Source organism: Brienomyrus brachyistius, chromosome 17, assembly GCF_023856365.1.
Source record: "Brienomyrus brachyistius isolate T26 chromosome 17, BBRACH_0.4, whole genome shotgun sequence".
In the NCBI taxonomy this organism is placed as follows: Eukaryota; Metazoa; Chordata; class Actinopteri; order Osteoglossiformes; family Mormyridae; genus Brienomyrus; species Brienomyrus brachyistius.
Window position 1 is genome coordinate 11,330,624 of NC_064549.1, and position 12,736 is coordinate 11,343,359.

At 44.6% G+C, this 12,736-nt stretch overlaps 1 protein-coding gene across 5 annotated transcripts in view; it reads left to right on the forward strand.

Moving 5' to 3' along the window:
* The window catches only part of gdpd5b (glycerophosphodiester phosphodiesterase domain containing 5b), a 50,154-nt gene that overhangs the window by 25,138 nt on the left and 12,280 nt on the right, over positions 1 to 12,736 (forward strand). For all 5 annotated transcript variants that reach the window (XR_007383158.1, XR_007383160.1, XR_007383159.1 and 2 more), the window contains exons 3-7: positions 8,272 to 8,375; positions 11,006 to 11,099; positions 11,462 to 11,521; positions 11,705 to 11,803; positions 12,607 to 12,700. Coding sequence is in view for 2 of the 5 variants with exons in the window: in XM_048981354.1 (XP_048837311.1) it covers positions 8,272 to 8,375; positions 11,006 to 11,099; positions 11,462 to 11,521; positions 11,705 to 11,803; positions 12,607 to 12,700 (451 nt within the window). In the remaining 3 variants the exon portion in view is untranslated. The remainder of the gene's footprint in view (positions 1 to 8,271; positions 8,376 to 11,005; positions 11,100 to 11,461; positions 11,522 to 11,704; positions 11,804 to 12,606; positions 12,701 to 12,736) is intronic.

Sequence of the window (12,736 nt, forward strand, 5' to 3'; positions counted from 1 at the left end):
GCAGTAAATGGATTGTTTCCCGCCTATGCGGAGCCGAAATGAATGGACCGCTCTTCTCCCATTGTACCAAAATAACTGTTGCGTGCTCTGGCGAGCAGCTTGGGCGGGGGGTATTTGCTCCGAAAGCGGATCCCACCTCACTAATAATTGAAGTTTTCTCTGCTCCACGTGCTGTGCTATCCCCTGACGCATGACAGCACAAAAGCGGGCCCAGACGGCCTTTTATGGGCCAGGGAACACCGATAAAAGGCGGCCCAATGACAGCTTTACTTCATGCCCCTCCTCTTTGTCTATTTAATTAGCTTTAAAGGCATGAGCTAAATCAAAAACCCATTTTAGTAATTAGTATATTGAGGTGTCTTATTTATTATGCAAGAGTCTTTTCCAATAGCAGCTTCCAGATTTAGAAAGCATCCCCCTAGTAATAACTTTCGGTGGCAGCACCCTTTTAGCTACCCAGATCAGTGCTAGCCGCTCTCCAGCTAGCGGCCGGCCGCTAGCCGCTCTCCAGCATCTAGGAGCCGCTCTCCTGCTAGCTACGTAGCAGCCCCATGTTACATTTGTCACCTGTGACACCTTCCCCGTTGGCTTTTCTTAAGGGGAACCAAAGGCCCGAGATGGCTAGAATAATATGGCTCTAAGTGTCTCACTGTATTACTGAAATTTCTGCTTTATTGTTGGGGTTTGTTATACAGCCACCCTCTCTGCATTGAACTCGTATTTGGACTCCATAGTTTGCAAGCTTGTGGTCACTCCCTTCGATTTAATGATTAACCTCCTTTAACATTTAAGTGGCCGCATGCATAATATAATATTTCACAAGGGCACTTTTGGTATCACAAAGGTATGTGTATAAAATGGACTTTTTTGTTTTAGTAACAGAGGCTTGTTAACATTTCCTGGACACATACAGATTACGTTTTTAATTCTAATCAAGACCCTCTGTCTAAAGGCAACAAACTGTGTTTTTACTCATTTATGGAACCGTGTATTTACTGAGGTACTTTACCTGAAGTATTGTCTTTAGGGTGGTTGAACTATTTGTATTCCTACAATTTAAATCTGTGGCCTTAAATTCAGTCTATTAACGATCACGCCTCCTGCTGGTTTCTGATCTTCCTGGCATATATCTGCTCCACTCAGGCTGTTCCAAAAAAGAGATACTGTACTGTAGTGCTGTTTACAGGCGGTAATTCCCTACTGTCCAAATAGTTATCCTGTCAAGGCCTGTTATTAAAGTTGTCTTTATGCATTCAAAAATCACTAAAGTCGTCACGTTTATTTATAAAGCACTTTAAAAACAACAATAACAGCTGACCGAAGTGCTGGACAAGGAAGGAAATACGACCTGATAGACAAACGGAAAGGACAACATACACTTCTGGTTTCATGTTTGAATTTTCTAGAAGCGAATGGCAAGAGACTAGCTTGGCATTACAAGGCTGAAGTCTTGGCTGTCAACAAAAAGCTGCGAAAGCCCACTTTGATTATACGGGGAAAAATTAATTTTTTATTTCCTTTCAATTTTAAATGAAAGCATCTGAGTTCACATAATATGATGTTTACAGAAATAAACATGCCAAGAAGTAGAGTGCTGCTTTACCTGTTGGGCGTCTGTAATGAATGTGAGGTTTTGTAAATGAGGGTTTGTGTTGCTGTGGTCTTCAGGTGCCAGCCTGCCCTGCTCTGTTCTGCGTAGCCTTCACGTCATTTTCGAGAGGTTTGTTTTGTCTTCAGGTCATGTGACTTTTGTTTCACGCCAAGGCCATCAGTCAAACGGTTACTGCAGAGGGGTGCGGTTCATAGACTTGTCCAAGCTGTCCAGAAGGGCCACTCAGTCCGACGTGATGTGGTTGGAGCGCAGTAACTATAATGCGATGACGGCAAGACCAGAAGCTTGGGGAGCAGAACTGAGGAAGCTGACAACACAACATCGCAGCATCCTCTCTGATCCCCACATCGGACGACCCCCCGATGAGCTACATACAGAGGAATATCTGCTGTCATCTCTGCCCATGAAACAAAGCAGCCAACTCCCGCAGGTCCATGAAAGTTCAGCTCTGATTTATGGCGGGTGCCAGTTACGGTTGGGTTGACTGCTGTTGGCCTGGCTGTTATTATCATCGCTGACTTGAACCTAGACCAGGACACCAAGGGCTGTGTACAAGCGAAACGACTTGCGGCAATCCCCGAGCTGTACTTTCATGCGCTATTGATCTTCCATGATTTCTCAGATTTATTCAAGGGGACTTAATGCGTAACACAACTGCAGAGCTAGGCAAGATGGCCCTAATCAGCAACCTCATCAGGAGTAAAACCAAATGTTTATACAAGCTAATATGAGTGCAAAAGACTGTTGCGCCTGTTTTAAGCCAAACCCGATGTATTTCATTTATATAGTATAAATGTATACAATATTATTAGTTGTTGCTCACTGCTGATGTAAAGTGTTCCTTCACACATTCTTAGGTTCACGTACAGGTCAGTGTCATATGGTGGTTGCATCTGTATCATGTGAGGAAAGAGGAGAAAGTTCTGACCTGGATGAGGAAAGGGGAGAAGAGCAGTTGGAGGATATTTTGGACAGGAGTGGCTGGAAATGCACTGCCTGGGGCTTTGATCCTGCAATCTGTCATCGACTTTGTTTTGTCTGCAGTTCAGCCCCCTGTAGCAGTAGGTGGGTAAATCAGGTCTGTCCATCACTGTTCAGCAGTACGGCCTTGTGACCCAGGTTGCAGTACGATGTTGAAACTCAGACCCAGTGCTGGTCAAATGTTTAACCGTAAACTTTCCGAATGAGCAACAGCAACTGCATTTTGAGTTTGCAAATGCTAACAAGTAGAGGCAGGAATGTTTGTGTTTCGCCACCTGATGCTAGAGGGAATTGTGAATATAAAGCACGCTTGTGTGTGTGTGTGTGTGTGTGTGTGTGGGGGGGGGGGGGGGTGTTTTGTGGATATGACTATGAGGTGCTCGTATCTGTGAAGGTGGTTCCCTCGTTTGTCTACTTTCCAGCAAACGCGGCTGGTAGCTTGAAAATGGCAATGAATCCGGCGCATGTTCCACCTCATTCAGCACTGATCACATTAAACCTACGCTGCATTTAGTTAGAGCAACACACTTCTGTGACTGATTATAATTGCCCATAATTAAACAAGCCCACATATGTGAAATCTTTAAGTGAATTAAAATAAAGCTCTTTTGGAACGGTGATTCTCGGTCCTTGGGGGCCCCCCAAACAGTCCATGTTTTTGCTCCCTCCCAGCTTTCTGTCATTTTTTTGCTCCCTCAAAAACTGGGAGGTCTGGGGGTCCCTAAGTACTGGGCTGGGAAACACTGCTCTGGTGTAAACCTAGACCCTGATACGCAGCAACACACCTGGGCTGAATCCATTTGCTTTCTGTACCGCTTACGCTGATGCTTTCGTTTCCTCCTAGTTGCTTTGGTTGATACTCTCTCCGCTCCATTGTGCCCAAATTAAGTCTCTATCCCTTTATCCCATCCCACTCCTGCGATGCCCGGGACCACTGCCACTGTCCTACGGTCACTCTGGTGTGCCTGACTGACTGTCGGCCGCATCCAGGCCGAGTAGCGCCCGAGCGGATCGGGGCAGGTGGATTAGCAGTAAGCTGCTCAGGGAAATGAACAGATTTTTGTGGCACCCAGTGGCCTGAGAGTGGTGTGGCTGACCGTCACCAGGGAAACTCCCACAGTGGCCCCCCGCACCATGGGAACTGCCATTTTTGGATAACTGGAGGAGCCTCAATCTAGGAGTAGCATAGATGTACAGGCTCTGTGTTACACATACATAAATGACTAGAGCTGCTATGCCCTGTGACCCTTTAAGAAAAGGTACCTTCGTGACCTCAGAGTTCCAGGATTGAGGGCTTTCATTCTCCAGTCCTGCACTGGTTTTCCCCCCAGCTGTTCCAAAGCTCAGGTGAGATTTAGGTGAATTGCCCACAGTGGGATCAGGGCCCCATGAAAACGTATCAGAGCCCCAAACCCAGACCAATACAATTATTTTGCTTCCCATTACGGCACCCCTTAGTGTGATTGTGTGCCCCGCAGTGGACTGGAATCCAGTCCTGGGCGTCCTGTGTCTCATGCCCTGCGATTACTGGGATAGGCAGCATTCTCCACATGACTTTATATTAGATAAGCAGCTATGGAACGTGGATAAAAGGGTGCAAAAAAAAAACAGCACTGCGTGGAAATGATTGTTTGTTCACGTCAGATTTAGCAGAGAATGTGCAGTGATGTGGGCTTTTCCCACAATGCCTTTCTGTTTCCATTTATAGTCTTGCGACGGTCAGTGAAACACAGCGTGTAATGTACTACTCCTGTGCTCGCTGTCTTCCTGTCACTGAGCGCAGTTCATGTGGCGTGTGCAGGGGTCGGGGGGGTTGCTTATTTCTGCTTCCGTTTCGCTCATCCTTGTTCAGCGGTTCGATTTTTATGACATTCAAGCTAACCTCTTTCTAGTTGATGGGTCTTCATGCTCTCAGTGTGCTGTTTTTATTTTTAATGTTGCTATCTTTACTGTTGAGGGAACTGTGTGCTCTTCATCCTCATGATTTCGCATAAAAAAAAGAGATATGTTAAGGCTTTATAAAGTTTGTTTTTTAATTGCAGGGAAAAACTCTTGCAGGGTGTTCAGCCTGTTGGCTTTTTTTTATTATTTACAGAAACTGAATCCTTGTACATGAAATTTACAGGAGTTATTGAAATCTCATACCTTAATAATACTCCATAAATCCTGTAAGGGTAAATAGCTAATTATAATTTTTGATGTAATCAAATATCACCCAAGCAGTGTCCCTCTTCAGCCAAGGGCTGTGTCCTGTGAGGCTTGACGCTGTTTGGCGTCGGTTGAGTCTGTCTGGTGGCCTCCAGTGCTGTGAAACGTTATGCAGGACGGTTATTAATAAAGTTAATTTAGGATTAACCTCGGGGGAGCGTCTCTGCAAAGGCTGCACTGCCTTAGTTCTGCAGGCAGCCATGCAGCGTCAGCAAAAACCAAAGGAACGATGTATTGGTTCAGATGTTCCTTGTTCTTTCAAATGTGATTAATTTCAGCAACGAGTGCAACAAATTTAGCAACCTCTTTTTGAGAAGATGCCTTTAATCCCTTTGGGGCCTGATTTTATTTTTTATTTTTATTTCCTGGCTTCTAGCCGGTGCTTTTATTTAAGGAAACGGCACGATTTTGCTTCCTTCTGCAGGTGGATAATTTTAAGCGTGCGGCCTTGCGGATTCATCAGAAGCGCTCCTCCTGTGACTGACAGGTTGAAACCCCGCCCATATTCTGGGGCGTGACAAACGCCGCCTGCCATTTGACATGGCTTCCTTGCTGATGTCAGTCAAGCTCCGCCCACTGACATGTGGATTCATAGCCATTAATGTGTCACCCCCCCCCCCCCCCCCCCCCCAACACACACACACCTTCAGTATAGCCAAAGATCGTTCCCATCTCACCTAAATGGTGCAGAGACACTGGATCCACTTCCACGTCTATCACAGGCCTAAGACTCTGGAATGCAAAGTAAATTTAGAATGCACATTACGTCTTCATATAAAGTCGGGTTGTTGCCACAGTGAAAGCTAATTAAACTTAAGTATGTTGTCATCTTACTAACACAGTGCTTATAAAAAAACAGTGTATTGTTGTGTTGCCAAAATAGGTTTAATTTTGATGGCTGTTCTTAAGCCAGCTTCCATGGGGGAAAAAAAACCATGAGGGGGTGTCAGATATATTCCGCTGTTGCTGTATCTGCACTCTTTATAAGAGAGGATAGTTTATTCAACAGTGTCGGTTCTGTTCTGTTAATATGAACAATCAAATTAATTTCCTCTAAGCAAGTGGTGTCTTAATGTGGGTGAGGAAGCTGAATGTCTGAGGAAGTTTCCTTTTAAAGATTGAAAGCATGAAGAAAGGTCACTTTTGAGGACTTCATTCATGCTGTGATTTTTATTTATTTTTTCTTCCATTTTGATAGGGGAGGGATGCTTGTATCTTAGCAATGAACTGCAGCAAGTGTCTGTACAGAATGAACCTTCATATTTTATATGAATAATATTCATATATTATCTTATCCTGTAATTGTGAGTTACATTCGTTTTCCTAACAGTATTATTGTATTAGCATTCATTTATACTACTGTTAAAAAAAAATTGCGAGGCTATTTAACGCACCGAGTGTTGGTGGAGGGCTCTATGCGAGTGAGTGGTGTGTGTGAACGTGCCCTGTGATGGGCTGGTACCCCGTCCTGGATTGTTCCCTGCCTTGTGCCCATGGGCTCTGGACCCCCTGCGACCCTTAATAGGACAAGCGGTTACAGAAGATGGATGGATATATGTATATAAAATAAAAATATTGTGTGTGTGTGTGTGCGCGCTTGCACGGATACCTTTTTTTAACAGAAGTTAATCTTTTGACATATGTGCAGCTACCTTCCCATGGCACTCGTTTTCATCAGCGGTATCGGAAGTGGACAATGGACCATAGAGCGGTGTTGGAGGAAGGGGCTGATTGTTTCTTCCGTAAGCATCACTCAATACGGAGTCCTATATGGAGTACAGAAGCCATATGAATGATTCCAAGAGGGAAATATGACAGATACTTACAAACAAATATAGCAGCAGAGACGGTGTCGGCTATCAATCGATCTTCTGATCACTTATCCTGGATGGGGGGCTCGTCCATCACTATGCACATATACACACAGTCATACTCAATGGGAAATTTAGCTACACCAACTAGCATAATGGTACATTCCATTTACCTCGGGGTTCGGAAATTGGAGCTAGAAATGACATTACGCCTGAGTTAACCACGTTGCAGTACAACAAGTTGGAAAGCCATTTCACAGTAGTAATTCTAGCCAGGTTTGTTAGCCATTGTTAGCAATACCACTTGAGAACAACACATTGCACGGTGTTTTGCACATACAAACAGCATAGCATAATTTCCACAGGTAGCGGTTGGACAGTACTGAGTCTATGACCAATTTTAACGAGTCACAAAAAAGACGCAAGTGCAAACGATACGAACAACTACAGCGTTCTGTTGACGAAGGGTGCAGCCATCTTGAATTTTGAGGCCGGCATCGTAAAGGTTTCCACGACTTTGGTGGGCATTTCCATTGAAATTTCCGACTGGGACCTTGACGGTTCCGACTTACTGGTTCAAGTGGGACACAGCACTAATGCTGGTCCTTGGATTGTGGGAGAAACCCAGAGGTAACCCATGAAAATTCCATGCAGACAATGCGGGGGCAGAATTTGAGCTGCCAACCTTGGGGGTGTGAAGCAATAGTGCTACTCACTGAGCCACTGTGTCACCCCCAGTGTCAGCCAATAAGTCTGAAATAGCCCTAAGCTAGACTGGATTCGCATAGCGAGAACGAGGGGCTATTCCTGACAGCCGCTAGCAGATTCCTCCGTAGCTGAAGGCTTTATTGCCTACGGATTTTTTTTAGTATAAGAATCTCCAGAAAACCTGCACGTTCTGACTATAAGGTGTGAAGCAGCTTGTACATGTTAATGAGCTCGAGTAAAATTAGTGAGGTCCCAGATATCTTAGAGCCTTATGTGCAAGAAGGACTGTGCTGAATTTAATTGCAACTCAAGGAGAGACATTGGGTAAAAAAAATGACAAATATTTAATGTAGCCTATAATTTAGTTCTTACTGTGATATTTGTTTGTAGTGTTTTTGAATTTCATGAGTCGTATAGTCGCTTATAGATAGCATTGCTTTTGTGGTAGTAAATAAATATGTAATATCTTTGAGCTTCAATAACTAGTTTGGAAAAGAACGAAAGGAAAAACTTGTGTGAAATGTGATGCCAATATTAAGGGTTGATAATGCTATAATCTCATTCACGTTTTTAATTCTCATTATTAAAAAAGGTTTGCAAACTTAGTTGAAGCAGTTTCTTGGGGTCAGGATAGGTCGTCATTTTTTCTTATTTGTAAACTGTTTCCCTTAAGAATGAAGGCTTGTTCTGCTTTTGCGTGATCTTTTCCAGTGCTAATATTTCAGAATAATATTGGTCCCAGTGTCAGACCCTGATGAACTTAATCAATAAATTTAATCAGATGCTGATGTTTGCAGTGGTTAACCCAGTGCGTCTGTCCTTCATTAACATGTGGAAGGCAGTGGGTCTCGGAGAGCTGCGTTTGCAGGCCTTTCTTAATAATGCGAGTTAATAATGTTATACCCATTGTGTCGGTCCATGGGGTGACCTGTGTGCCTTTCCGTTTCTCAGTGGGAGTGCGTGTGGTTCCTCATCCTTATTGGCACCTTCTCCCTGCTTCTTGTCTGGCTCTACTTCTGGGTGGAGGCACGCAATGACTACAACGAGTTCAACTGGTGAGTGTGGACCTGTCCGTGGGGTCGATTGGGTGGAGGGTAAAATGGGGCGGGGCCTGGAAGACCAAGGTCATTGGGGTGCCGCACACCAATAAGATCGCCTGATGTCATTTTTGCAGGGGTGTATACAGGGGCGGGGCCACAGGGACACTGACCCCAGCTGAAAGCTGATTGGTCCTGGGAGTGCCTCATCCCCTCCATTACTCTCCAATTTTAAACGTATCATTGGCTAATGATAAGGTTGCCCACCATTTGTGAACTATGGTCTTAAGCCATAAAAAAATCCTAGACTTGCCCCTGTGTTTTTACAAGTTGTATAGCTAAACAAAAATCAAATATCAGTTCCTATGCCATCATTAGTCATTGATCATGTTCATTTTCTAGTTTAGAGGTTTTCGCACGTGTACATGCAATGAAATTCTCGCTTGATTCAGACTATAGTGCCTATATATTGTATATAGAGCAATGAGAACAATAATGAACAGCCTGAAACCTGTCACACAAGGTAGGTGACATCCTGGGGGAGGGGCTTGTTAAACAGGAATAACTCCATAGACATGCACTCAGTGCATACATGTACACAGCACACACTGTATGTCGAAATGGGAAATCATGTTTGATATTGGCATGGATAACAAAGGCTACCAATTTTCTGTTAGTTATCCATCCGCTTACCTGACACTTCTACAACACAGTTTACTTCCCTTTTGCATCCTGCTTTTTCTTTCTGTGGCAGAGATTCCCACGAGTGGCTCATCCGGCCGGATACAAGCTTGTTACGTGGAACCTGCTTGTTAGGTTTTAAATCTGCTTCTCCTCTGATGCCTTCAGTGTTGCTGCCAGTGTTCTTGGCTGTATACGCTTTGGATAGACCCAGCTGCCAGCACAAACCGACGCAGAACGGGGAAGAGCAGAGTCATTTCTGCTCACCAGCATCTGAAAAATGCTGGCTAGAGGAAACACTCTCAGGCATCTTTCTTTCACATTTACTGCACCGTTTAATTGAGTTTAGCAAGATTCACAAGGGCTCCCTCTCCATTTTCATTAGAGCTTTCGGTTCTCTGCTGTCACTGGCTACCATATTCCCTCAGATTTATGCGGCCATGTTTTTGCTGTGCAGTAGTACACCTGGTGTAAGATTCTTAATCAGTGCTGAATAGTTTTCCTTACCAAGTTGTCTTGTAACTAGTTTTCTCATATTTGATCCTTAGTCATGGGACCATCAAAGCAGCTCTCTTCAGGAATGGAAAGATCAGACTCAAATGTTTTTTTTTTTGTATATTTTGACATGTGCTGTGTAGGTTGTCTCAGAAATAATGTAGCAGTAATAATAATTAAAATGTCTTCGCCTGCCAAAGTTCTGACACATTTACTTTTATTTTTTAAGATTTTTTTTGTGGTTCTGCTGTTTATGGATTTTCCATTCGCTCCAGTCTTCCTGCTCTTTATATAGATTTATCAGAATGTCTCCTGAAAACGTCAGTGTGAGCTTCCTTGTTAGTTATTTATTAAGCTTTTGAAACCTGACAGCATGCAGCCTAATGCTCCCTGTCCCGCCCACGTCCGATTTTAATATCCCAGCCAGTGGCCTATTGCTGCTATAACCGAAACACGAGCAGAATTTGGGAAGGTCCCCTTTGGACCAGCATCTGTAAAAGACACACTAACCCAGTTAGAAGACATTTCGTGGTCCTTGCTCCCGTCCTGGTCTCTCCTTTCATTAAAATCTCTTGACCTGTTCCTTTAATCGCCCTTCATTAGATCATGCCAATTACTCAGGTGTCACCTAGACGCGTGTGCAACAATGCATGTGTCTGTCTCACCTGCATCGGCCTCCCCAGCAAGGTGGTGCTCGCAGACGTTTCCGAAACTCTCCCTCATTCATCTACAGCTCTGGTCGTGATGGTAGCGAAAGGATCCTGGGCTGACTAGGTTATTTGAAACTCTTTGTATCTCTGTGTACTTTCAAAAGAGCATAAGAAGAACAAGAAATTTACAAATGAGCTAAATTTGGCCCATCAAGCTCCTTTGGGAAGAACTTAATAGCTCAGAGTTGTTAATTTTATCTAGCTCTGATTTAAAGGAAGCCAGGGTTTTAGCTTGCAATACACTAACAGGAAGACTATTCCATACTCTAACTACACGCTGTGTAAAGAAGTGCTTTCTCAAATTCACTTTAAAATGTTCTCCCGCTAATTCCCACCTATGGCCACGAGTTCTAATATTTAAACTAATATTGAAGCAGCCATTTCCTCTCCTTGTGGCCTATGGACTTTCTGAACCTAGCAGAACATCTGTGACGGCATGTGGTTCCTTGTCATACATTGTCTCTGCCTCTATGGATCTTGTCACCTAGTGCCAATTGTGGACCATTCGGGTCACGCAGGTCTCCAGGGGGCAGTGACTTCTTCAATCCTGGGGATGTAAACTGACAGTACTAATAAACCCTCCTGCCCCCCTCCATCCACTGGTCTAAGCCACTGCTTCGCACATTTATAACTCAAGTATAATGACTTAACCGAAATTAATGTCTCCCGAGGGTATGAATATCGGATCAGTGTGGTATTATTAGCAGCGGCGTGGTACAGGCGGTGGATGTGGAGGTGCTGATGTCTTCCCTGCTTGTTAAGGTCTCTATACAACAAATCGGGGGAGTGGAACGACGGCACCATCACCGTCCTGACGATGACGGCGGCGGGCTTTACCTACACTGCGTTTTTAATGGTGAGTCGTCACCCAATCAGGCGCACAAAGCCAGCCGCTCCTGACAGAAATCTGGTCCACTACCAAAATGGCGGAGTGACTTATCACAGACAACCTCGCCGAACTAAAGGGGGGGGGGGGGGACTCTGAGCTGCACAAAGACTGTGCCCCTGAAAAATGCTACCAAATGGCCTGCCTTTTTCAACCCAAGCTACTGTTATCCATGATCACATACTCATGGGCGCCCCCTAGTGTCTGGGTCCCCTTTCTCCCCCCTTACAGGTGGCCCTGAGTGTTCATTTTATACAAATGATTTGTACTGGTAGATATGGGGGTGGGGTCTATTTCACTACTGAGGATTATCATTGTCTTCTCTCTCTTAGGTTCTCGCCCTCGGTCACATAGCTCTGGGACAGCAGCTGAACCTTCACTGGATGCACAAGGTGTCCACATGATGTTCTGCTGGCTCTCGGGCCTTCATGGGCCTGGACGTGGGAAGCTCTGGATGGTTACCAGCCTAATTAGCTCTTAGGCATTCGCGTGTGTGTGGGTGTGTCTGGCTTCTGATGGGTTGTTTTTGAGGGGGTGTAGTTATTCACAATGCATCACCCCCTCCCCCCCCACAGATCGGCGTCACCGCAGCTCTGCTCACCACCGTCGTTGGGATGATCTCAGTCGGCCAGACGTGGGGAGAGGAATGGGATATCATTGCCATCTCTCTCCAGGTACAGGCCCCGCCCAAAATCATGAATGCAGATCTGCCAGCATCCATCAATTATTCAAGGCTGGTTCATACTGCCGAGTGGCTGAAGCGGTGACCTCGACTACTGACTGCTTTTAAAGGAACCGAGAGCTAGCTGGGAGTCCATAGGAAGCCTGCATTTTAAAGGCATTTTATATCAGTGCTTGCTAAAAATACAGCCTGTTTCCATCGCATGGAAGTCAAGTCATAACTCAGACCATTGCATAGTGAATCATGGCATCGTTTCCTATAGAGACAGTGTTATAAATGAGGATTGTGTTCCTGGATTTGGTAAAGTATGGCCAGAGATATGAGATTTAGTCACCTGAAAGCTCGAACGGACCAGTATTGACATGAAACATTATTGAACCCTACCACTTAAAGCCTTAATAAGATATCAACACAGTTATTTTCTATTAGTTATTGTAGTCAAATATACTGCCCAACAAGGGCAAACACAATAACTGAATATATTATTAAAATGGAATCTCTCTTATCTTGTAACAAAATATCTTGTTTCAGCTTATGCTCGGTTTTGAAGAAACCAGTGTAAAATTTACAGAAACCACTAAATCCACTCTAAAAGCAAGGCAAAACATCACTTTTACGTTTCAGTGTCCGCATAATTATTGTGTTGTTTTTGTAGGGCAGTATAATGGTTGATTACATTCTGCATCCCATGAACTGTTTTATGAGCTGCTCTGATCCATGACTGTTAGGGAAATTGTATCGTCACTTCGAGGCTGTAAGAAGGAGAGGAATCCAGGTGTTTGTGTCTTTTTCCAGGCCACAGGTCCCTTTCTTCACATCGGAGCCGTGATCGCCGTCACGGCTCTGGCGTGGCTGATTGCAGGCCAGGTGGCCCGCGCCGAGAGAATGTGTAAGCCCCTCCCTTTCCGCACACCGGCGGCAGACT